Source organism: Phascolarctos cinereus, unplaced genomic scaffold, assembly GCF_003287225.1.
Source record: "Phascolarctos cinereus isolate Bilbo 61053 unplaced genomic scaffold, phaCin_HiC Scaffold_726;HRSCAF=1367, whole genome shotgun sequence".
Lineage (NCBI taxonomy): Eukaryota > Metazoa > Chordata > Mammalia > Diprotodontia > Phascolarctidae > Phascolarctos > Phascolarctos cinereus.
The window spans coordinates 341,942,000-341,969,329 of NW_027556098.1; the positions used below are offsets into that span (position 1 = coordinate 341,942,000).

Below are 27,330 nucleotides of genomic sequence, written 5' to 3' on the forward strand. Positions count from 1 at the left end.
CAAGCCAAGGCCAGAAAACAACAACAGAAAAAGTTTAGAAACCCAGAAATGTACAAAATACATGTATAATATTGTATAATATCAACACATTTTGCCTTTTAATACCATGATAATATAGACTTCTTCTCTGAAACAAAGGGAAGGCCAAAAAATTTCATGGGGATTTTCCAGATCGTGGGGGCACTATGCCCCTAACTCTCATGATGTGGAAGAGATGATTGTAAATGGATTACTAGTGCTCCCTCACATGAGTGCTGGGAGCTCTGTGATTAAATAGACCCATGTATACTTATCAGTGGTAGAACACTCACTGGGGTAAAAGGAGGAGAGAGAGAGAGAATGCCTATCTATGCTGGACTAACAGAATGAAATCACAGTTAGGTTGGAACATTAGAAACACAATAGATATGGAAAGAATTTTGTTCATCCCTTTTTCCAAATTTTTAACTACATAGTTTTACATTCCTGAGATACCCTTCTTTTCTTCACCTAACCATCCCTTCTTCAAAGCTGCTTATCATTGTTGAACCCCAATGTATCACAGAGTCTGTTCTAAGAAAGAGACAAACGAGATTAGGGTATGTGTGTCCAAAGTGAAATTTCTCTCAAGCTGGCTTGACACTTATTGCATGGGAGTTCAGTCCTGTTAGAGAAATCTGAAACAAAAATTGACTACGGTGAGTGAGTGAAGGAAAGCCTGTATTGCACTTCTCACTAGAGAAGGGGGTACAAGGCACACACTTTAGTAGCACATGGGTTCTGGTTCAGTGGTACAATCAACTTTCTAAGCAGTTAGTAAGATCCATACTCCACCCATCAGGGCAACAATTGGTCTAGTTCATCTGAGCTACACTCTTCCTGGACAGCCCATTGCATGTTCTTCCATGTTCTCTTAACTCCACCCACTTCATAGGTCCCATGATAAAAAATGGCAGCTATCTCTGCCCTTAGGGGGTGTCAGTTAATATTTAATAAGCTTATCAAGCTAGCACAGTGGAGAAAAGCCTTTGCTTTTCTAGGACCCCTCCTTGAACCCTACGGTTGCAAGTGGTTTAGCCTCCAGGGCTCTTTCTTCAGGAACCAGTTATCTACTGAACATTTGGTACACTTTTGGATTGGTGGAGGGACTACCCACAAGATCTTGGAATTACTTATCCTGCTGTGGAAGCCTAACCCCCTAAAATCTTTCTTCCCAGTCCAAAACTTGGCTCCCCCCAATGAGGATAGGATCTAGACCCCAAAAAGGAAAAACACTGGACTTTCCCACATGGCCAAAGCTGTGGTATTAGCCTGAGGCTATAATCCCATCAATTTGGCCCTTTATTATCACCTACACTCAATCTCCCAATTCTCTGTTACCCTTAATTTAGCCTAGCCCTCCATTGTCTTACCTTCCTATGGCCATCCCTGGCCACTCCCCACCCTTAATCCTAGCTAGGCTCCATTCTCCCTTGGCATTCTCCAGGTTCCTGACATTCTGTTACCTCACAGTCCCTGCAGATTACTTGGCCACTCCTAGATCTCTCCCACAGTCTTTCTGTAGATAAGGTCCATCTTGTCTCCATTAAGGTGCTCAGATTCTTACAATTTAACCAATAGCTCACTAGTGTTCAGACTCCTGAAGAGTCTGCCCGATATGATGGATGTCCTGATAAACGCTGTCTTTGGCTAAAAGAAGGCTTGGGTTGAATTCTTTTGGACAGGACCTGCATGTTGTGATTTTGGGGTCCCAGCACCCCTAAACCTCAACACTCCTAAGGGGACCAGTTTAGAACTGGCTCAATTTGGGACTTGGGGATAAAGAGCAATATGCCCTTGGAAGAGTAGGCATTCAAAAGGGGTGCCAATCTGTCACAATTGATCAACATGCTAGGAGGTGGGCTATATTAAAATAAGGTCTTAAGTATATGACTTAGGTCACTTAATAAACAGGGGTTGATATCAACCACCACCAAAAGAAATACCACCCCAAGTCTTGGGAATCTGTGACACTCAAACCTGAGTAGGATGAAATGGATTCAGGTCTGGGTTTGGAGTTTGACCAAGATAAGATCTCATAATCATGATAATCTCATTATCAGAAATGTCCTTCTGAAGAACTTCCCACCAGTCTTTGATCGTTTCAAACATTTCAGTAAGCCTTAGCCATCATGTAATTAGTTGTGTATATATTTCCATGTTTCTTTTGATATTTTATGGAACTATTTGACTAGCCTTTAAAACCAAATCACTCTGGCTTTCACTGAATGGCCAATAATAACCCCAGCCCAAGCCCGTAAGATTAATTGTTTAGAATGAGTATATTGATTAGAATGAGTGTAAATAACAATTGGTTTTTTGTTCTGGCCAGAAACTCTGAGGGTCTTCCCCTCTCAGATTGTTATTTTTGTGATGGTAAATTGGGCCATCTTTTGTCTCACTTTTTACCTAGTCTTTAGTCATTAAATGGGCATTGCCACAGACAAACTGAAGCCTGGGAAAGACTTTTAATTTAGAAATGCCAAGGCCATCCACTGCAACTTGAGCCCTCACCAGTCGTCTTGACTTATGTCTCATCACTGGACTTCAGTGACTCTGGAGGAAAGAGTAAGGCTGACAACTTTGCCGAACTCTACCTCCCTTAAATCCAATCATGGGTAAGTCAATACATCACCCTCATGATGAGGTCCTCTTTGAGAACAAAGGATGAACAACAGCTACGTTACATGCATTCTTCCGCTTAGGTTTATTCTTTCTAGTTATTTCTCCCATTGATCATAAACCTCTAAAAAGTCGAAGGCTATCTCCTTCCTTGTAGCTTCCCCTTGCTCTTATTAAAAATTTCAAGGTGTTTACTCTATAAATGCTTGCTTACTAAGACATAAGTTACTTGTAGAGAAACTGGGAATGGTCATTTTGGAATTTTCCTTCACTTACGTGGACCTGTCTCTTGTGTTACAGAGCAGATACGTTGAATATTTTGCCCTGGTAAAGAACAAGTACCATTGGGCTTTACCTCAAAGTCAAACACTCAGGATAAAATCCATCACTATTTATTCAATTCAAGGTAAATATGTTTAATATAAATGAAGGTTAGGAAAGAAAAAAATCTTATCATTTGAAGTAGGTTACAAATATGTTCTATATCTATATATGTGTTCATGTATGTGTATGTGCACATATGTGTATTCACTATAGCTAGTGTATGTAGCTAAATAAATATTAGGTAAGGAGCAGCTAGGTGGCACAGTGGATAGAGCAACAACCCTGGGGTTAGGAGGACCTGAGTTCAAATCCAGCCTCAAACATTTGACACTCACTAGCTGTGTGACCCTGGGCAAGTCACTTATTGATTGCCTCACCAAAAAAAAAAAAGACTTCTAATTAGGCTTCCTGTCTCCATTCTCTCTACTCTTCAATTGGAACTCCTATACAGGAGTGGGGAACCTGCAGCCTCAAGGTCACATATGACCTTCTAGGTCCTCAGGTACAGCCTTTTGACTGAGTACAAGTTTTACAGAACAAATTGTGTGCCCATTTTGACTTTATTTTGGTATACAGTGTAAGATTTTGGTCTATGCCTACTTTCTGCCATACTATTTTCTAGTTTTCCCAGCAGTTTTTGCAAATAGTGAGTTCTTATCCCAGAAACTGGAGTCTTTGAGTTTATCAAACAGTAGATTGCTATGGTCATTGACTATTGTGTCTTATGTACCTAACCTATTCCACTGATCTACCACTCTATTTCTTAGCCACTACCAAGTAGTTTTGATGATTGCTGCTTTATAAGACAATTTAAGATCTGATATGGCTAGGCCACCTTCCCCTGCATTTCTTTTCATTAATTCCCTTGATATTCTGGACCTTTTGTTTTTCCAAATAAATCTTGTTATTTTTTCTAGCTCTATAAAATAATTTTTGGTAGCTTGATTGGTATAGCACTGAATAAGTAAATTAATTTAGGTGGAATTGCCATTTTTATGTATTAGCTCAGCCTACCCATGAGCAACTGATGTTTTTTCAGTTATTTAGATCTGACCTCATTTGTGTGAAAACTGTTTTGTAATTGTGTTCATGTAATTCCTGGGTTTGTTTTGGCAGGTAGACTCCTAAATATTTTATAATGTCTACAGTGACTTCAAATGGAATTTCTCTTTCTATCTCTTGCTATTGGGCTTTGTTAGCAAAATATAGAAATGCTGATGATTTATATGAGTTTATTTTATATCCTGCAACTTTGTTAAAGTTGTTTATTATTTCAAGTAGTTTTTCACTTGATTCTCTAGGATTCTCTAAGTATATCATCATATCATCTGCAAACAGAGATAGCTTTGTTTCTTCTTTGCCTATTCTGATGTCTTCAATTTCATTTTCTTCTCTTATTGCTGAAGTTAATGTTTCTAGTACTATATTGAATAACAATGGTGATAATGGACATCCTTGTTTCTCCCCCAACCTTATTGGAAATGCTTCTAGCTTATCCCTATTGCATATAATGCTTGCTGATGGTTGTAGGTAGTTGCTACTTATCATTTTAAGGAAGGCTCCATTTATTGCTGTGCTCTCTAGTGTTTTTGATAGGAATGGGTGGTGTATTTTGTCAAAAGCTTTTTCTGCATCTATTGAGATGATCATAAGATTTCTGTTAGTTTTGTTGTTGATATGATCAATTATGTCGATAGTTTTCCTAATATTGAACTAGCCCTGCATTCCTGGTATAAATCCTACCTGGTCATAGTGTATTATTCTCGTGATAAGTTGCGGTAATATTTTATTTTAAATTGTTGCATCTATATTCCTTATTGGTCTATAATTTTCTTTCTCTGTTTTGACTTTTCCCAGTTTAGGTATCAGTACCATATTTGTATCATAAAAAGAATTTGTTAGGACTCCTTCTTTGCCTATTTTCCCAAATAGTCTATATGGCATTGGAATTAATTGTTCTTTAAAAATTTGATAGAATTCACTTGTAAATACATCTGGCCTTGGAGATTTTTTCCTAGAGAGTTCATTGATAGCTTGTTCAATTTCTTTTTGTGACATGGGGTTATTTAAGTATTTTACTTCCTCTTCTGTTAATCGGGGCAATTTATATTTTCATAAATATTCATCCTTTTCACTAAAATTGTCAAATTTATTGGCATACAGTTGGGTAAAATAGTTCCTAATTATTGTTTTAATTTCTTCTTCATTGGTGGTGAATTCATCCTTTTCATTTTTGATACTGGTAATTTGGTTTTCTTCTTTCTTTCTTTTTAATCAAATTAACCAAAAGTTTATTTTATTGGTTTTTTCATAAAACCAGCTCTTAGTTTCATTTATTAGTTCAATAGTTTTCTTAATTTCAATTTTATTAATCTCTCCTTTGGTTTTCAGTATTTCTAATTTGGTATTTAATTGGAGGTTTTTAATTTGTTCTTTTTCTAGCTTTTTTTAGTTGCATGTTCAATTCACTAATTTTCTCTTTCTCTATTTTATCCATGTAAGCATTTAGAGACATAAAACTTCCCCCCAAGAACCATTTTCACTGCATCCCATAAGTTTTGGTATGTTGTCTCATTATTGTCATTCTCTTGGATGAAGTTATTGATTGTTTGACTCACTCATTCTTTAGAATTAGATTATTTAGCTTCCAATTAATTTTTAGTCTATCTTTCCATGGCCTTTTATTACATGTAATTTTTATTGCATAATGATCTGAAAAGGATGCATTTAATGTTTCTGCCTTTCTGCATTGGATTGTGAAGTTTTTATGCCCTAGTACATGGTTAATTTTTGTGTAGGTGCCATGTACCACTGAGAAAAAGGTATATTTATTTCTATCCTCATTCAACTTTCTCCAGAGGTGAAATCCCCTTTTAAACTTTTTTAAAATTGTTTGTTTGTTTGTTTGTTTTGTCTAAACAGAATAGGTATAATTGGCATTCAATCCCTATCTGGAAGTAAAAAGGAAGGGAAGAAAAAAGCATTTATATAGTACCTTCTATATGCCAGGCACTGTGCTAAGCACTTCACAAATATTATCTCATTTGATCCTCACAACAACTCTATGATCTAGATGTTGTTATTATCCTCTCTTAACAATTGAAGAAATTGAGGCAAAAAGGTTAAGTGATTTGCCTGGGGTCATATAGCTATTAAGTATCTGAGACTGAATTTGAACTAGTTGTGCTGACTTTAGGCTCCGCATTTTCTCCACTGTATGACCTACCTGCCTCTAAAATGCTAGAGTAGGGGCAGAGCCAAGATGCCTGAGTAAAAGCAGGGACTTACCTGAGCTCTCCCCCAAGCCCCTCCAAATACCTTTAAAAATGACTCTAAACAAATTCTAGGGCAGCAGAACCCACAAAAAGATAGGGGGAAACAAATTTCCAGACTGAGACAACTGACAAGGTCAGCAGGAAAGGTCTGTTGCATCAGGGTGAGAGAGGAGTGCAGTTCAGCAGAGAATGTACCAGTGCAGATCTGACCTGACCCCAGCAAACCCAGAGCAGGCCTCGAGGCAACTGAATCACTGGCAACAGTGGTGGTTTCCAGACTTCTCAACCCACAGATGCCAAAGACAGCTTAGAAGGTCAGTAGAACAGGTCTGTTGGACCTGGGTGAGAGAGGAGTGCAGTCCAGCACAGGCTGTGCCAACACAGCCTGGCCCAATAAACCAGGAGCAGGCCTTGGGAGTGACTGAATCAGCAGCAGCAATGGAAGCAGCTGCTTCCAGAGCTCTCAGTCCACAGACAACAAGGGTATCAAACAACTGGTCAGAAGGAGATTGCAGGAGTCTCTTTGCTGGCACTGAGGCAGGATTCTGTTGCTTTGCCCAAATTTGGATCTGGGTTGAAATCTTGGGTGGTAGTCCTGGGGCAAGGAGGAGCACTATCAGAGCAGAGCTTATGGCAGCAGTTTAACAGGGACCCTCCTCACAGTTCCAGGGCAGAAAAGAGTGCTTGTGGTCACTCACAGACAAGAACACAGGCCAAGAAAGTAATAAACACCTCTCTTTAGATCATACCACCTCGGAAGGACTGAAAACTTATAGATCTCTAGAAATATCTCAGAAAGTAGCTACACAAACCCCCTGAAACTTGGGTCAGTGCACCCTCTGCCCTGGAAGCAAAGCCCTTCTTTAACAAAGAGTTAAAAGTCAACTAATAAGCTAGGGAAATCAGAAAACAACAGGAAAAAAAAATGACTATAGAAAGTTCTATGTTGACAAGGAAAATCAAAACATACTCAGAAGACAACAAAGTCAAAGCTCCTACATCCAAAGCCTCCAACAATAATATGAATTGGTCTCAGGCTATAGAAGAACTCAAAAAGGATTTTGAAAATCAAGGAAGAGAGGTGGAGGGAAAATTAGGAACAGAAATGAGAGTGATACAAGAAAATCATGAAAAACAAGCCAACAGCTTGGAAAAGGAGACACACAAAAAAATCCTAAAGAAAATTACACCTTATAAGATAGATGAGGCCAAATGATAAAAGAGGTCCAAAAAGCCAATGAGGAGAAGAATGGCTTAAAAAGCAGAATTGGCCAAATGGAAAAGGAAGTCCAAAGGCTCACTGAAGAAAATAATTCCTTGAAAATTAGAATGGAGCAAATGGAAGCTAATGACTTTATGAAAAATCAAGAAACAATAAAACAAAAACAAAAGAATGAAAAAAATAAAAAATAATGTGAAAAATCTCATTAGAAAAACAACTGACCTGGAAAATAGATCCAGGACAGATAATTTTAAAATTATCAGACTACCTGAAAGCCATGATCAAAAAAAGAGCCTAGACATCATCTTTCAAGAAATTAAGGAAAACTGCCCTGATATTCTAGAACCAGAGTGCAAAATAGAAATCAAAAAAATCCACCAGTCACCTCCTGGAAGAGATCCCAAAATGAAAACTGCCAGGAATGTCATAGCCAAATTCCAGAGTTCCCAGGTCAAGGAGAAAATATTGCAAGCAGGCAGGAAGAAACAATTCAAGTATGATAGAGCCACAGTCAGGATAACATAAGATTTAGCAGTTTCTACATTAAAGAAATGGAGGACTTGCAAATGATATTCTGGAGGGCAAAGGAGGTAGAATTACAACCAAGAATCACCTACCCAGCAAAACTGAGAATAATCCTTCAGGGGGAAAAAGATGGATATAATGAGATAGAGGACTTTCAAGCATTCTTGATGAAAAGACCAGAGCTGAATAGAAAATTTTACTTTCAAATACAAGACTCAAGAGAAACATAAAAAGGTAAACATGAAAAGGCAATCATAAGAGACTTAAACATAAGTTTAAACTTTAAATTGTTTGCATTCCTTCATGGGAAAATGATATTTGTAACGCCTAAGACCTTTCTCATTATTAGGGTAGTTAGAAGGAGTATATGTAGACAGGGTACAAGTGTGAATTGAATGTGAAGGGATGATATCTAAAAAATAAAATTAAGGGGTGAGAGAAAGGAATGTACTGGGAGAAAGAGAAAGGGAGAGGTAGAATGGGGTAAATTATCCCACATAAAAGAGGCAAGAAAAAGCTTTTGCAGTGGAGGGGAAGATGGGGGAGGTGAGAGGGAGTGAATGAACCTTACTCTCTTAAGAACTGGCTCAAAGAGAGAATAACATACACATTCAATTGGGTATAGAAATCTATCTTACTTACCCTACAAGAAAGTAGGAGGAGAAAGGGATGGGGGGGGTGATAGAAGAGACGGCAAATTGCAGGAGGGGGTAGTCAGAAGCAAAAATACTTTTAAGGAGGGACAGGGTTCAAGGAGAGAGAGAATAGAATAAATAGGAGGCATAGGATGGCGGGAAATACAGAAAAAAATTTTGAAGCAAGTTTCTCTGATAAAGGCCTCATTTCTCAAACATGTAGAGAACGGAGTCAAATTTATAAAAGTAAGAGCCATTCCTCAATTAATAAATGATCAAACATATGATCAGTTTTCAGATGAAGCAATCAAAGCTATGTATAGCCATATTAAAAAACTAACTTAATATTAAATTAAATCACTAAATTTAATTTAATTTAATTTTAATTTTAAATTTAAAAATAAATTTGATTAATTTTAATTAACAAATTAAATTATATTTATATTTAAAATTTTAAATAAATTAAATTAAAACAATTCTGAGGTACTACTTCATACATATTAGATTGGCTAATAGGACAGAAAAGGAAAATGGCAAACGTTGGAGAGCACTTGGTAAAAATGAGACTTTAATGCACTGTTGGTGGAGTTGTGAACTGATTCAACCATTCTGTAGAGCAACTTGGAACTATGCCCAAAGGCCTATAAAAGCATGCATATCCTTTGACCTAGCAATATCACTATTAGGTCTGTAACCCAAAAGATATTATAAAAAGGAAAAGGATCTATATGTAAGAAAAAAACATATATATATATGGCAGCCCTTTTCTAGGAATAAAGAATTAGAAGTTGAGGGGATGTCTATCAATTGGGGAATGGCTGAACAAGTTGTAGCATGTGATTATGAGGGAATACTATTGTACTACAAGAAATGATGAGCAAGACGCTCTCAGAAAAACCTGGAAATACTTCCATGAGCTGATGCAAAGTAAAATGTAGTATGCTATACAGTAATAGCAATATTATAAGATGATCACCGTGAATGACTTGGCTATTCTCAGCAATACAATGATCCAAGACAACTCTGAAGGATATATGATGAAAATGCTATCCACCACCAGAGAAAGAACTGATGGTATCTGAATACAGATTGAAGCATACTTTTCTTAACTTTATTTTTCTTGAGATTTTTTTCTTGCTTATGTTTTCTTTTACAACATGACTATTATGAACATGCTTTGCATGACTACACACATATAACCTGTATAGAATTGCTTGCCTTCTCAGTAGGGAGGGAGGAAAGGAGAGAATTTGAAACTCAAAGTTTTAAAAACCAATGTTAAAAATTGTTTTTACACATAATTGGGGAAAAATGAAATACTAAATAAAAGCTAAAAAAAAATAAAGTGCTAGAGTAGAAGATGTTCTAAAATGCATCTTATTAATTCTACTTTAATTAACGATGATGGAATAGAGGACCACCAAAATTAGAAAATATTAATACAATATTGCTTGGGATAAGTTGCTTTTTTTCCTCCTTTTTAGCCACAAAATTAATTAGCAAGGAGTTTAAGTCTAACTCAACAAATATCTTCTTTTCCATAAACTGAACACATCTTTTATTTTTTTTTCCTCTTTAGGAGTTGGAAAAGGTAATGGAAAAGATCTGAAAATAGTATTAATTATGAAGAAGAAGATTATTTACACCTGTTTCTGTTCATCTTTAAAGAGCTGTCAGGTGGGTTGCTGTTTACAAATAATTTTACTTTAAAACTTAATAACCATCTCAATAGATACCAAAAGATGAAATAATCAACCAAAATTGGGACTAAAACAATATATTAATCCATGGACAATACTGCCCTATTTCAATGGATCCACCAATGTAGGCATTCCCTCCACTAGTAAAGATCACAATCATCCATACTTTCTCATATCTGTCATTCTTATCTATGTCCTCTCATCAATCCTCTATTTAATATCCACTCAGCGCCCTAAAGAATTCCATTGATGTGGCTTAATATTATATGGATACCAGTCAGACAGTGAATAAATATTTATTAAGCACCAAATATGTGCCAGGCAAAGAAAGGCAAAAGACAGTCCCGGCCTTCAAACAGCTCACAATGTAAGGGGGGGGGATATGACAACATGCAAACAATTACATATACAAACAATACATATGTACATACATATGTTTAAGAAATAACCAACAGAGAGAAAGCACTAGAATTAAGATGAATTGGTAACAGCTTCCTATAGAAAGTTGCATTTTAGCTGGGACTTGAAGGAAGCTAAGGAGTGAGGTTTAAGGTATAAGAAGAATGGAAAGGAGGAAACTAGGTTATGTAGGGCTTTGAATACCAAAGAAGAGGTTTTATATTTTATCCTAAAGGTGATAGGGAGCCACTAGAATTTGTTGAGTATGGCAATGACATCTTAGACCTGTGCTTTAGGAAAATCACTTTGGTGGCTTAATCTAGTCTTAAGATAGACTAGAGTTGAGAAAGACTTGTGGCAGGCAGATATACCGGTGGGCTATTATAATGTTCCAGGCATGAGGAGATGAGGGCCTCCTTCATGGTGGCAGCACTATTAGAAGAGAGAAAGGAGCATATTCACAAGACATTTCAAAGGCGAAATAGACAGAACTTGGGACCAGATTGGATATAGGGGTGAGAGATAGTGAGAAGTGGATAATGACACCTATGTTGCAAGCCAAGGGGACTAGAAGGATGATGGTGCCCTTGATAGCAGTGGGGAAGTTTGGAAGTGGGGTGGGGCAGGGGGAAAGATAATGAATTCCGTTTTGGGCTCATTGAGTTTAAGATGTCTACATGACATCCAGTCCAAGGGTCTAATAGGCAGTTGGAGAAGTTCTGTCCTGCCATATATTCTCTCTCAGTGATATATTAGTTCCCATTAGTTAAACTATCATCTCTGTGCAAACGACTCACGGATCTATATGTTTATATATCCAGGCCCAGCTTCTTATTTGACCCTTAGTTTTATATCAGCTATTGCACATTTCAAACTGGATGTCCCAGAGATGTCTCAGAATAAAGATTTTTACAACCAAACGCTTTATCTTTCATCGACCCATGCTTGTAAACTCCCCTCTCTTCAAACTTTTACCTATTTCTGTTAAAGATGCCACCATCCTTCTAGTTTCCCAGGTCCATAATCTCGGGGTTATCCTGTACTACTCATTCTTCTTCACCTCACATATCCAATAATTTTCCAAATCTTGCTCGTTCTACCTCCAAAACATCTCTCACATCTGACTCCTTCTTTTTACTCACCCAGTTCTCTTTGTTTGATCTCCTTGGAGTATAGACCTAGTAGCATGATTACTGAGTAAAAAAATATATATATATTTTGATAGCTTTTGGGGCATAATTCCAAATTGCTTTCCAGAATGCTTGGACTAGTTCATAGCTCTACTGACAGTACCCTAGTGTATCTATTTTTTTCAAATCTCCTCCAGCATTTGTCATTTTTCTTTTCTGTCATCTTAGCCAATCTTATGGGCATGAAGTAGTACCTCAGAATTGTTTTAGTGTGCATTTATTTAACTATTAGTGATTTTGAACATTTTTTTAATATGGCTATGTATAGCTTGGATTTCTTCCTCTGAAAACTACCTTTTAATATCCCATTTATCACCTGGGGAATAGCTCTTATTCTTATAAGTTTGATTCAATTCCCTATATATTTTGGAAATGAAACCTTTATCAGAAACACTAGCTGCAAAGGTTTTCTCCCCAGTTTCCTACCTTCTAATTTTAGCTGCATTGGTTTTATTTGTGCAAAAACTTTTAAAATTTACATAACCAAAATTATCCTTTTTAGCTCCTGTGATCATTCTTATCTCTTCTTTGGTCATGAACTTTCCCCCCATCCATAGATTTGACAGGTAATTTCTTCCATGCTCCAACAATTTGCTTATGATATTGCCCTTTATGTCTAAATCATGTACCCATTTTGAAGTTTACCTTTGTATATGGTGTGAAGTGTTTGGCCTATGCCTAGTTTCTTCCATGTTACTTTTCAGTTTTCCCAATTTTTTTTTTTAATCAAAGAGTGAATTCTTGCCTTGTTAGCTGGGATCTTTGGGTTTATCAAACACTATGCTACTGTGCTCGTTTGGTTTTAATTAGTGTGTACCTAATGTGTTCTGCTAATCAACCTGTCTCTTACCCAGTACCAAATTGTTTTCACAATTACAGCTTTGTAATATAGATTGAGATATGCTAGTCTCTCTTCCTTCCCATTTTTTAATTGATTCTCTTGATATTCTTAACTTTTTGTTCCTTATTTTTTTTCTAGCTCTATAAAGTAATTCTTCAGTAATTTGATTGGTATGACATTAACTATGTAAATTAATTTAGATAGCATTATCATTTTTATTATATTGGTGTAGCATACTCATGACCAATTAATATTTCTCCAGTTATTTAAAAGTACAGCTAGGTGGCTTAGCAGATAGAGTGCCAGACTTGAAATCAGGAAGACTGATCTTCCTGATTTCAAATCTGGCCTCAGACACTTACTTGCTGTGTGACACTGGGCAAGTCACTTAATCTTGCTTGCCTCAATTCTTCATCTGTAAAATAAGCTGGAAAAGGAAATGGCAAGCCACTCCAGTACCTTTGCCAAGAAAAGCCCAAATGGGATCACAAAGACTTGGACAGGACTGAAATGATTGAACGACAAGTTATTTAAATCTGTCTTTATTGATGTAAAGAGGATTTTGTAATTGTGTTCATATAGTTCTTGTGTGTGTATTGACAGATAGACTCCCAAATATTTAATACTATCTGCAGTTATTTTAAACAGAATTTCTTTTTCTATCTTTCCTGCTGGGCTTACTTGGTAATATATAGAAATGTTGATGTTTTGTGTGGATTGACTTTATATCCTGCAACTTTGCTGAAGATGTTGTTTCAATTAGTTTTTTTGTTGACTCTCTAGTGTTTTCTAAGTAAAGCATCATATCATTTGCAAAAAGTGATAGTTCTGTTTCCTCATTGCCTATGCTTATTCTTTCAATTTCTTTTTCCTTTCTTATTACTATAGCTAACATTTCAAGTACAACATTGGATAGTAATGGTAAATGGACACTTTGTTCACCCTTCATCTTACTAGAAAGACATTTAGCTTACCCCTAGTAATATAATACTCTGTTGATTTTAGATAGAAACTGCTTATCATTTTAAGGAAAGCTCCATTTATTCTTTTGCTTTTTAGCATTTTTAATAGAAGGTATGTTGTATTTTTCAAAACCTTTTTCTGAAATCACTGAAATAATCATACGGTTTTTGTTGTTAATATGGTCAATCATGCTTATCGTTTTCCTAATATTAAACCAGCCCTGCATTCCTGGCATAAATCCAGCCTGGTTACAGTATATATTCTTTATGATATATTGCTATAATATTTACGTTAGTATTTCAGTTAAAGCTTTTGCATCAACATTCATTAGGGAAATTCAAATATAGTTTTCTTTTCCTGTTTTGACTCTCCATGGTTTAGGTATCAAGACTATATTTGTGACATAGAAAGAATTTGTTAGGACTCCTTTAGCTATTTTTTTTTCAAAAAGTTTATATAATATTAGTATTAGTTAATCTTAAATGTTTGGTAGAATTTGCTTGCAAATTCATCTGGTTAAGATTTTTTTTCTTATGGAGTTCAAGCTACATATAGGATAAATAGGAGGCAATTAACAGAGGGAAGGCAATAGAATTAAGAGGGGTTGAGAAAGACTTCTAGAAGCCTTTCTAGAAAGCTTCTAGAAAGGATTTTAGTTGGGACTTAAAGGAAGCTAAGGAGATGGTAGGCAGGTAGAGTGTAGGTAAGGAGTAGGTAGAGTGGAGGAGGGAGCCTGTTTTAGGAATGAGAAAATGCCAGGAACTGAGATGGAGTGTCTCGTTCATGGAACGGCCGGGAGGCCAGTGTCACCAGATCGGAGTATATGTTGAGTAGTAAGGTATCAGAAGACTAGAAAGGTAGAAGGGGAAGAAGCTGTGAAGGGCTTTGAATAAAAGAGCATTTTGTATTGGATCCTAGAGGCAATAAGGAGCTGTTGAAGTTTGAGTAGGGACATGACATGGTCAGACTTATGCTTTAGGAAAGTCATTTTAGGTTCAGCTAGGTGGCACAGTGGATAGAGCACCGACCCTGAAGTCAGGAGGACCTGATTTCAAATCTGTCCTCAGACCAAACACTTGACACTTACTAGCTGTGTGACCCTGGGCAAGTCACTTCACCCCAATTGCCTAAAGAAAAGAAAGAAAATCATTTTAGTAGCTAAATGAAGTATGGATTAGAAGAGGGAGAGACTTGAGGCAGGCCCACTCACCAGCAGGCTATTACAATCTTCCAGGCACAAGGTGACAAGGGCCTACACTAGAGTGGGTGCAGTTTAAGAGGAGAAGGGGATGCATTTGAGAGATGTTGCAAAGGCAAAATCAACAGGCCTTAGCAAGATTGGATGTGGTGGGGGTGGGAGGACGGTGTTGCCTTCTACAGTAATAGGGAAGGTAGAAGGGGAGCAGAGTTCAGGGAGAAAGATAATGAATCCTATTTTGGACATGTCGCATTTAAGATGTCTACTGGACATGCAATTTGAGACGTCTGAAAGGCAATTGGAGATTGGAGAGAAGTTAGAGGGTGAGCAGATTTGAGAATCGTTAGCATGCTGCTGTTGTTCAGTTATTCAGTCACATCTGCAAGGACTCAAGATGAAATTCAATGATTTGAGTTCTGTCTACCTCCTTTCACCTTGCTAGTAATCTCCAGATAGATCCCCTTTCTTGTCTTTTGTCAAGGGTGCCAACATCTCCCCCGTTACTCAGGCTTGCAACCTCATCTTTACTCCCTCTCATTTACTCCATATAGCCAATATTTTTCCAAATACTGTCATTTCTACCTTCATAACATTTCTCTTACATGTTTCTTTCTCTCCACTCACACAGCCACCACCTTGGTGTAGGCCTTCATCACTGCAAGCCAAGAATTATTGCAGTCACTTGATTGGTTTTCCTGCCTCAGATCTTTCTCCTCTCCAGTCAGTCAGCTGCCAGAGGGGAAAAAAATGGAGATAGAGAGAGAGGGAAAGGGGGGAGAGAAAAGTAGGGAAGGAGAACTTTAGTACATGTCTGGATAGTTACGGTCCTTCATCAGTATTGTATCATGCTCCACATCAGGTTTTTCTTTTGATGCTTTGTTTCCCAAGTTCCCCTCCAAATTCCTCTTTCTATCCAACTTGTCTGTAGTGTACACCCCACAGCAATACCTTGCTGTCCAAGGTATTCTCAAGTCTTCTCCAGCACAACAATTCAAAATTGCCAATTCTGTAGCTCTCAGTTTTCCTTATAATTCAACTCTCACTAACATACATTGCTACCAGAAAAACTATATAGACATTTATTGGCAAGAAAATTCCTCTACTTTTTAGTATACTGTCCAGACTTGCCATAGCTTTCCTTCCAAGGAGCAAGTGTCTTTTAACTTCATAGCTGTAGTCTTCCTCTGCAGTGATCTTTGAGCCCAAGAATATAAAATCTGACGCTTGCTTCCATTTCTTCTCCCTCTATTTGCCAGGAAGTGATGGGACCAGTTGCCAAGATCTTAGGATTTTTTTTTAATGTTAAGCTTCAAGCCAGCTTTTATACTCTCTTCTTTCACCCTCATCAAGAAGCTTCTTAATTCCTTTTCACTTTCTGCCATCAGAGTGGTATCATTTGCATATCTGAGATTGTTGCCATTTTCCCCAGCAACCTTAATTCTGGCTTTTGATTTATCCAGCCTTCCATGGAGATGGTATTTAAGTCAATGGGATGAGATCACTAAGTGAAGAAGTATATACAGAGAGAAGAGATGAGGGTTTAGGAGTAAACCCTTAATCTGCCAGGAGGATCCAGCCAAGGAGACAGAGAAGGAGCAGTCAGATAGGAGGAGAACTAAGAAAGAGTGGTGTCCCAAAAACCTAAAGAGAAAAGGATATCAAGGAGGAGAGAGTGATTGACAGTGTCAAAGGCTGCAGAAAGGTCAGAGAGAATGAGATAGAGAAAAGGCCATTGGATTTAGCAACTAAGACCATTAGTAACTTTGGAGGGAGCAATTTTAGTGGAAAGATCATTTCAGGAGCCACATTGTAAGGAGTTAAGAAGAGAGTGGGAGGAGAAAAAGTGGAGGTACCTATTGTAGATGGCCTTTTCAAGGAGTTCAGCTACAAAGGACAGAAGAGATAAAGAATGATATCTAGCAGGGATGGAAGGAACAAGTAAGGGTTTTTTCAGGATGGGAGAGACATGGGTATGTTTATAGGCAGAAGGGAATGAGCCAGTAGACAGGAAGAGATTGAAAATAAGTGATACAGCAGGCATGACAGAGGAGGCAATCTATTGGAGACACAAAGGAATGAATTCACTTGGATAAATTGAGGGTTTAGCCTTGGTAGGGGGTGAGGAGTAAGGCCATTTCATCATGTGAGACAGGTGAAGACATTTATCATTTCATGCCTGGATTATAGCAATAGCTTCCTTTCGTAAGTACAATTAACAAGATTAGGCAAGAGATGGAATTTAGAGGGAGAGGGAAGAATAAAAAAAATTACTCTTAAATTTTGAACCAAGATGTCAAAATGTGAATGAATTGATAAATGATAACTATTTATTAAACATGTACTATATCTCAGGCATTATGCTAAACACTGGAGATGCAAATACAAGAAGACATGCCCTACTCTCAAAGATTTTACATTCTAATAAGGGAATGGTGGCCAGGGAGGGCTGTTTTGAACTAGGAAGTGGCAGGGATGGGTAGTGGAGCCATAGGGCAGTTGATTTACATGTCCTTTCCAGGAATAGGCATGTTGAATTCATTATTATTCCCAGAGCTAAAGGTAGAAAGTTGAGAGAGGGGCAAGAGAATGAGGACAGTCACTTGAACAGCAGCATGATGGGTCTAGGTCAGAGTAGTTATGGAAAACTCTCAACAGACAGGAATTCAGGATTCCAGGGCAGGAACTAGAGAGCTGGACTAAGTCCTTCTCTCTCCTTGGGGCTCATCTATAAAATGATTTTTAACAGAAATAGGAAATTAGGAAGAAGAGAGATTTTAGGGGAAGATAATAGGTTCATTTCTGAAACAAGTTGATTTTGAAATACCAACTGAACGTTGAAATGGAAACATCCAATGACAACTGGAAATACACACCGAGTTTTAGAAAGGGCCTGAGACTATGTGAATAAGGGAGTTATCTGCAGAGAAATGATAACTGAAGTGTTAGAAGCAGATGAGATTGCTAAGGAAAAGATTGTTGAGAAAGAAGAGGAGAGGGACAAGGAGATAACTTTGCAAGACCTCTTATGCTTAGGAAGTAGGAGAATAAATAAGAAACCAAGTCAGAGGAGGAAGAAAACCAGGAAAGAGCCAAGACATGAAAGTAGCAAGAAGAAAAATGTCAAAAACTCCAAAAGGCTTGGGAAGGGTAGAGGATTGAAAAGAGACTATTGGATTTGACACCAAGAGGTATTAAGTGATCTTAGAGGTAGCGGTTTCAGTAGACTGGTAGGGATTACATCTGGATTGTTTGTGCAAAAACTTTTTAATTTAATGTAATGCTCTCTATCTCTTGTTTGGTAATAAATTCTTCCCTTATCCATGTATCTAATAGGTAAAATTTCCCATGCTCAAGGAATTTGCTTATAACACCATCCTTTATATCTAAATCATGTATCCATTTTGACCTTATCTTGGTATGTGGTGTGATATGTTGGTCTAGGTCTAGTTTCTGCCAGACTGCTTTCCAGTTTTCCCAGACATTTTTGCCACATAGTGAATTCTTGTCCCCCAAACTTGGATCTTTGGGTTTATCAAAGACTAGATTGCTATAGCACATTATTGTGTATTGTGTAACTAATCTGTTCCACTGACCCACCACTCAATTTCTTAGCTAGTACTAGATTGTTTTGATGATTTTTTTGTTCTTGTTGAGTCATTTTTCAGTCATGTACAACTCTTTGTGACTCCATTTGGGGTTCTCTTGGCAAGGATATTGAAATGGTTTGCCATTTCCTTCTCCAGCTCATGCTACTATTTTCAGAGCTAGTTCTGGGGGGTCTGTAAGTTTTCAGTGCTTCTGAGGTGGTATTATCCAAGAAGAGGTGTGGTCACTTCTCTCCTGGCCTGTGCTCTGGTCTATACTCAGGAAGGGACCTTGTTGCACTGCAGCCACAAGTGTTATTGAGTACTCCTTCCGGCCTTGGAACTGCGACTTGGGACCCTGTTCTCCTGCAAGTTATAGTGTCCCTTTCAGCCTTGGAACTGAGACCAGGGCCACTATTTCCTTGTGAGTGACCACAAATGCTCTTTTCCACCCTGGAACTGTGACCAGGGCCCCTACTCCCCTGTAACCACAAGCACTAGTGCTTCTCTTCACCTTGGGGCTGTGATCTGGAACTGAATATGGGCAGTGCAACAGGATCCTGAACCCATTGCCAGCAAAGGGTTCACTGTAATCTCTTCAGACCAGTTGTCCAACCCCTTATCTTCTGTGGGCTGAGAGCAGCCAAAGCTACTGTAGCTACTGATGCAGCCACCTCCAAGGCTTGCTACTATCATTAACCTTTTCTACTGACCTTCTAAGTTGTCTTGGACTGGGAAATTGTTTCACTCCAACCTTTTGTTGGTTCTGCTGCTCTGGAATTCAATTTGAGGCATTGTCTGGAGGAGAATTTAGGTGAGGTCTGGTGAGTTCCTGCCTCTGCTCTGTCATCTTGGCTCTACCCTGTGCACCTTGATTATTAATGCTTCTAAGTTGCATTTTTCAATCACAGGTATTTTGTGATGATGACAGTAATTCTGTAAATATCAGACTAAATAACTGTCCGGACATCTGTGGTGACGTGAAAGTAAAGTTCTTCTCCAGTTCTGTAAGTACAACAAGAAGTAACCAATGTAATTCTTAGCTTGGAGTTTTCTCTAGCAGTTTCCGAATATAGAACTAACTCTTTAATTTTCAATGAAAGTAGGGAACAAAGATTGCACAGATCATGGAAATCCACAACAAAGTCCCAAATCCCAATTTTTCCAAAAGTTCAATCCCCTTAGCCACCAAAACCTTCTCTAGAACTGTTAACCAATAACAGTTTGTTATATCAGCTAAACCAATAAATTTTAGCTCCACTCAATTCCTGCTGTTCCTCCACTGGGAAAGAGTTAATCACCACTATAATGGTAAAAGACAGGAGAACCAGCTAAGGATGATCTATGGAATCGACCACCCTCTTTTGACCCTATGCAACTGAGTAACCTAGAATTACACTCTCAATCACTAAATTTGAATAATGGAAACTACAATGGTCAAAATATCAGGAACCTTGGGTATTAGTCCTGATTCCATAACTTACTGACATTTAACCCCCGTAAGCCTCAGTTCCTCTAATAAAATTTTGTAAAGGGTATGTATGTGTATGAAAATCCCTTGACCTCACAAAATCAATGAATTAAAAGCATTTTGAAAATATTAAATGCTTATAATTATTAGTTGTCTTTAATAATAATAGTTTCTTATAGACAACAATATATTTGGGTATGATATGAAGTCTTTGATAACATTCTGTCTAGCACTGGCTAAACTAATTTAAACTAATATAAATGATCAATATTTAACTGAAGGGTGGGGGCTGAGACTTTAGTCATTTCAGAATTGAAATAACTAGTTCTTGGAATCAATTTTGCTAAGAAAAAGTAACCCTTTTAACACAGTATATATTTTATGTATTTTTAGGCCCTTCCTAAACTATATGAGAATTGTCCATTTTTCTTTTGGTTCAACACATCTTTTGTAGAAAATAACAGGTATGAAGTATGAACTACTTAAATTAAATTCACCCTAATGAAAAGCTAGATGTGTGTGTGTATGTGTGTGCGTCTGTGTGTGTGTGTGTGTGTGTGTGTTTGTTAAAAGGGAGAACAAAGAAAGGAAGCATTGGGTAAATGGCCAGTAATTTAATTATCACCTCATATTTAGACCTGAGCACTGATGGGTTCAAAGAATAAAAACTGAAATGTCAGTTAAAGTTGACACAAGAGAAGTTAAAAATTGGTTTCGAGGTTAATATACCAAAGAAATTTCCAATGTGTGTGGGAATCTCAAGCCTAGGAGAGAGTATCTGGATTTCTGTTCATCTATGGTGGAGAGGTGAGGGAAAAATTGGTCACCTAGAAATTGTTGTTGACATAGCTGAGGTACCACTCTTTGTACCAAAAAAAAAAAATTTGATTTTAAAATGTTTAATTTCGTGTCTGGAGAAATAGTAGGGTTGTATCTACTAGTTTCCAGAGAAAGAGCTGAATATTGCTCTTGGGGTTTATTCTCTGCCTGAGTTCCATCACACCCAGAAACTGGCCTAATGCTCTAGATGTAAAATGTGCATTTCTTTAATTCTGTAAAAGAAATGGTCAGAAGAATTCAGTGAAGTCCTTCACCCAGTTATTTCCTCCACAACAATACCTAGCCTGTACCATTCATTGGAACAGGAGAGAGGGAAATATGAGGGCAGAGAAAAAAGGAGTGGGCTAGTTACAAAAGAAGTGATAAACTCTGGATAATTTAGGTTTGACACTAAAGTACGACTAAAGAAGGTTTTTTTTTTAATTGTGGGAATTTTTTAAATTGTGTGTGTTTTTTTTTTAATCTGGGAAAGAAGTTTGCACCTATAAACGACGAGGAGGATTAATACATGTTATATAAAATTTTGCTTGTTGCTTTGAATTCATTGGAGAGGGAAGAAGTGTAAAAAGACTAGAAGAGGGTTCTCAACAAATAGTTAATAAAGTCTTACTTTTTTCAAGACTCAGAAAACATCAAATTTATTATTTTCCCCCTCTTAGGCTCTATCTACATAGAAATGAATTGGATAATCCCCATAAACAAAAAACCTGGAACATTTACCATGAAGATTTTGCAGTGGAATTACTGTTTAATTAGCTGTGATCTACAGAAGTATATATTTGTTTAAATGTTACTCCCTTCTATTAAAGAATCATGTTCCTGTGAACCCCTTCCTACATAGAGGCATCTCTAAATCTACATTTCTTAGTGTTTTCATCTGTATTCTGTGCACTTAAGAATTCTATTAAACGTTATAGGTAAAAGGCATATGCTCATTTTCTTATACACTTTCTTACGGCGACTTTCAAGAAAAGCAAGGCAATGCATTGTGGGTTGTGTGTGGACTCAAAGGACCTGTGTTCAGATCTTGGTTCTGCCTCTTTTTTAGCAGAGGGCAAGTCACTTAATTTCTCTGAGCCTCAGTTTTCTCATCTGTAAAAGGAGGGTGTTAGTCTAGATTGCAACTAAGGTCCCTTCCAGTTCTAAATCTATGATTCTATGATTAGTTTTATGCAAAATTAGCATTTGAGTCTTCAGTTACATTTGGAACATGGTACCCTCACAAGAGAAAAATAATGATCACTTCACAGAAACTTACTGATAACAGTGCCTGGCATGCAGTAAGTGCTTAGTAAATGCTTATTGCGTGACTGACTGACAAACCCTTCCTACTAAAACTCTCTCTCTCTCTCTCTCTCTCTCTCTCTCTCTCCTCTCTCTCTCTCTCTCCCTCCCTCCCTCCCTCCCTCCTCCCTCTCCTCTCTCTCTCTCTCTCTCTCTCTACATATATATATATATATATATATATATATATATATATATATATAAATAGACACACACACACACATATGCACATACACATTTATGTATGTTTTATTGATGACTTTAATCTCTGCGACTTTTTTAATAGTATTTTTTCTTGACCTCATAATTCCATCTTTATTCAATGCTAACTTCCTTTTATGTTTTTCAATCTAGATAAAAGACTCACTCAACTTTTTTTTTTAAAGTCATGAGATTTAAAGCTGAAAAAGGTATGAGGGAACATTTCATGCTTTTCAACTCACTGCTTCCAGCCTTTTGCCTCTCAAACCCATCCTACCCAAAAAACAAACAAAAAACAACAAAAACTGTAGCCTCCAAAATGCTCCTAAAGCATAGGCTGAATTATACCAGTCCCTTGCTCAGAAATGTTAATGGTTTCCCTTTGCCTATAGGAAAAAACTACATTTTACATTTTTGCCCAATTCTTAATGGGGGGGAGCTGTTGTTTTTGTTTATTTGTTTGCTTTCGTCTTTGGGTCTCTAATGCCTCTCACAGGTCCTTGCTGTTATACTGTATATCGAGGGTTCTCAAAAATGCTGAGGGGCAGCTAGGTGGTACAGTGGATAGAGCACTGGCCCTGGAGTCAGGAGGACCTGAGTTCAAATCTGGCCTCAGACACATAATATGGACTAGCTGTGTGACCCTGGGCAAGTCACTTAACCCCATTGCCTAGACAAAAAAAAAAATACTATCAAAAATGCTGAGATATTGGCCTGGAGCCAGCCTTTACGCCATCAGCAAGGAAGCCCATTATCAGAACAAGCACCCTCTCTGTTTACACTATTTAGTGAGCTTAAGTTTTTTTTTTTTTGGTCAAGGACCCTCCTGGCAGTCTGGTGAAGCCAACAGACCCCTTTTCAGAATAGCTTTTCTAAATGAATAAAACAAATGAAGGAAATCAATTCTGTTGATAGACAAATACCCAAATATTAAAAACATAAAATTCACAGACCTCAGATTAAGAATCCCTAGAATAGAGGCAACTTGATGTAGTAGAAAGACTGTTGACTGTACAATCAGGAAAGCCTGGATTCAAATCTGGCCTTTGACACTAACTGCATGACCCTGGAGAAGTCATTTAACATGTTTGTGCCTCAGGCAACTCATTAAGACTTATCTACTCAGTTATGGCTGGAGCTCTCACACCAATAAAATCCAGGTACCTGACTTATAAACTGTGCAATAATGGAGGATGTGGGTAGCAGGCCTTCTGCTGAAATTCTGTGTCCTCACAGCATGCAGGTGACCATGGAAACTTGAAGGCACTAAGGAGCCCAAGCTCTTTGTCAGTCCTATCGAGGAGGGGCTTCTGTGGTCGACTGTATTCTTTGCTGTTCAAAAATCAGCCTAGTTATCAGACTGGCCACAAGAGGCATTTTTTTTTATCACAGCAACTCCCAACCATCTATTTGGTTATGGAAGGTTTTAATAGTATGGGATGAATAACCAATGGCTAAAGTAACACGGATTTAAAGAGAGGGACAGTATTTGCATCAAATGTCACCAATGAAAATGTAATATGTAAGATTTAGGGAATGACACAAATATGTATGCGTGTGTGTATGTGTGTGTGTGTGTGTAACCCCAAAAGCTACTGAATGGGTCAGTCAGCAAACACTCATTAAGCACTTATTAATAACTATCCTATATTATGGATAATAATAAAAGCACTTTGCAAACCTTAAAGTAATATGTATTATAGATAGCAATATATTGTATATAAAGTAACATATTATGTATTATTATATATCTAAAATAGAATATATTATATATTATAGTATATAATGTACCTACGTAAATCTATATATGCAATATAATAGAAAATATAAAATCTATAGTATAATATATAATACATTATATTGTAGAACATACATAGTAAAGTACATAATATAAAATATTCTATATTTTACAATGTAATATATAATAGATATAGTTTTATATTATATACTATAAATTATATGTACTATAATAATTTCATATATATTATACTATATATACTATACTATATAATTTACTATATATAATATACTATATATACTATATACTATATAATATACTATAAATTATGTGCAATATTTTAATATGCTATATAAATATAGTATACTATGTAATATACTGTATATAATATACCATAAATTATATGTACTATAATAATTTCACACATAATGCTACTACAGTATATAATATGTCCTATATTTTTTATAATATAGGTACATGTCACTTTAAGGTTTGCAAAGTGCTTTACGTATATTAGCCCATTTGCTCCTCCCCACAATCCTGAGAGGTATGTGCAATTATTATCCCTATTTTACAAATGAGGAAACTGAAGGATGTGGAGGTTTACTGACCTGCCCAAGGTCATATAGCTAAGGTATTTGAACTCAGGCCTTCCTGATCTCAAGTCCAACATTCTATCTACTGAACCACCTAGTTCTACTTACTGTGTGCTAGGCACTGTGCTGAGGGCTAGGGATAAAAGCAAAGGGGCAGCTAGGTGGAGCAGTGGATAGAGCACCGGCCCTGGAGTCAGGAGGACCTGAATTCAAATCCAGCCTCAGACCAAACACTTGACACTTACTAGCTGTGTGACTCTGGGCAAGTCACTTAACCCCAACTGCCTAAAACAAACAAACAGAAAAAAGCAAAAACAAACAAAATCACTACTGTCCCTGCCCTTAAGGAGCTCACCTTGTAAGAAACAGAATATCAAGTATCCTGGTGCAAATTGGGAGGAAACCACTTGGATGAACAGTACCACACAAGAAGAGTAGTTGACAAAATTTTACTGCTTCTCATGGGGAAAGAGCTTAGCTTAAAAAGGCAAAGGTCTCCCACTGCATCCGGGGGAGCCATCTCCAGTCGTCCTGATCCATATCTTGCCGCTGGACCCACATGGCTCTGGAGGAGAGGGTGAGGCTGGTGACTTTGCACAGCCCTCCCTCACCTAAATCCAATTCAGTCACAAGTCATGGCATCACCTTCCTGATGTCATGGTCCTCTTTGAGAATGAAGGACAAACAATTGCTTCTCTTAATGGGTGAAGGAGAATAAATGCTGGTAGGAGCCTCCATGTGCAGCCCCCCTTGCCCTCAGTCTAAGGATAGCATATAGTGGGGTGGCTCCAAATGTATAACAGTATTCACATTCCAGTTGAATTCCCAAAGCCTCTCAGGGCTCTCTAGAATTTTAGACAAAGTGCCAATATGGCTTCAATAGCAGACTGTTCCCATGATCAAATATTGGGATAAACTGGACCACTGAGAGAAGAGTATTTTCTCACTTGCCTAATATGGATCAAGGGCCAGGAACCAAGAAATTGAACTCTAACTGTTCCACACAAATAAGAGACTGGGGCGGGGGGGAGGAGGGAGAGGTGATGGTGGTGGTGATGTCTGGTTTCTGAGTTTATATGCATATGTGCACTTGGAGGAGGAGCCATACCAGTCACTGGCTCACAATCCACCCCTACTCCAGAATCCTTCGCTCAAATCAGAAGCTTTCCTGTCTAGAGCCTGTATAAAGTAGACAGTGAAGGAACTGGATGCTGCCACTGTTGTACAGCAGGTACAGCGAGTTATTTAGTCCACTGGTCTCAGGGTGACATACCTGAGGGAAAACACAGAAACAAGGTCCCTGCAAAAAGCAGAAGCCCCTTCAAGGTGTCTTGCATCTGGTTGTCTCCATTGTATAGGAGATAGCCAGGGTCAAAGTTCAGGTAGAAAAAAGGCAAACAGATCAATAGGAACAGTGCAAATGGAGCCAGAGCATTTCAGTCAATTCCCATCTAGCGTCAGATGTTACCTGTGGAAATAAATTGAGGAAGGGTGCAGGCCAGGGTCTAGGGCTCTCCACTCCACTAACCCACATTCTCTCTTCCAGTCACAGTCACTTTCTTTTCCACTAGCCTCACAAGTGTTTTCAACAAAATTGCAAACTATGAATTACCTTTCAAGAACACGCTCAGAATCACCAATATTATGAGAAATGGAAATGAAAGTAATTCTGAGGTTTCACCTCATACCCAACAACCGGCAAAGATGACAAAAAGTGGGAACAGTGTTGGAGAGATTAAGGGAAAACAGGTACACTAATACACTGTTGGTGGAGCTATGAATTAGACCAATGATTCTGGGTATCAATTCAGGATTATGCAAAAAAAGTAACTAAACTGTCCATATAGTTTAACCTAGAGAATGACCCCTATGGAGGTCAAAAACAGAAACAAAGGTATGATATGCTCTGAAATATTTAAAGCAACCTTCTTTGTGGTAACGAAAAACTAGAAAGAAAATGGATGCCTATCAATTGGGGAATGGCTAAAAAAAATTATTGCATACGAATTTAATGAATATTATTATGCAGTAAGAAATGTCAGAAAGCCACAGGAAATTTTATATGAACTGATGCATAATATAATAAGCAGATTCAAAAGGACAATATACACAGCTGCTATGCAATGTAATGAACCAATCAGTAAAAGGAAGTAAAGACACTGAGTAACTGAAAAACCAATGACAGTTCCCGCAAAGAGATAATGAAACACAGCTCCCTCTTCATGGAAGAAAGGGGGGGATTAGTAGGGCAGAATGTTGAATATATTGTCAGATACAGTCACTATATTGGGAGTTTTTGCTTATTTGCTTTTCTTGGTTACAAGCAAGGGTTCAGTCTGGGGGCAGGAAGGAGGAGTGCTTTTTCGGAAATGGCTAAGACAAAAGACACAAATAAATGTGCTTTTAAAATTACATATCCTTGAAATATAGATGTGAATAGGTCCTAATACTGCCTCAGACACTCCCTAACTGTGTAACCTTGGGAAAGTCACTGAACCTCTCTGCCTCTACATACTTTTTTCTTTAAAATGGGGATAATAATCCAGCAATAGCACTTCTAGGGCTATATCCCAAAGAGATAAACAAATGGGAAAAGGACCCACATGTACAAAATATACATAGCAGCTCTTTTTGTGGTGGCAAAGAATTGGAAATTGAAAGGATGCCCATCAGTTGGGGAATGGCTGAGCAAGTTGTGGTATAT

General features: G+C 37.6%; 1 protein-coding gene across 1 annotated transcript in view; it reads left to right on the top strand.

Annotated features, from left to right (window-relative positions):
* Window positions 1-21,734, top strand: part of LOC110196652 (phosphatidylinositol 3,4,5-trisphosphate 3-phosphatase TPTE2-like) — a 57,841-nt gene extending 36,107 nt beyond the window's left edge. Inside the window, exons 10-14 of the mRNA XM_078146200.1 lie at window positions 2,941-3,046; window positions 10,201-10,298; window positions 19,408-19,503; window positions 20,361-20,431; window positions 21,467-21,734. Of these exons, the coding sequence (XP_078002326.1) occupies window positions 2,941-3,046; window positions 10,201-10,298; window positions 19,408-19,503; window positions 20,361-20,431; window positions 21,467-21,563 (468 nt within the window). The 3' untranslated portion in view covers window positions 21,564-21,734. The remainder of the gene's footprint in view (window positions 1-2,940; window positions 3,047-10,200; window positions 10,299-19,407; window positions 19,504-20,360; window positions 20,432-21,466) is intronic.
* Window positions 21,735-27,330: the final 5,596 nt, after the last annotated feature.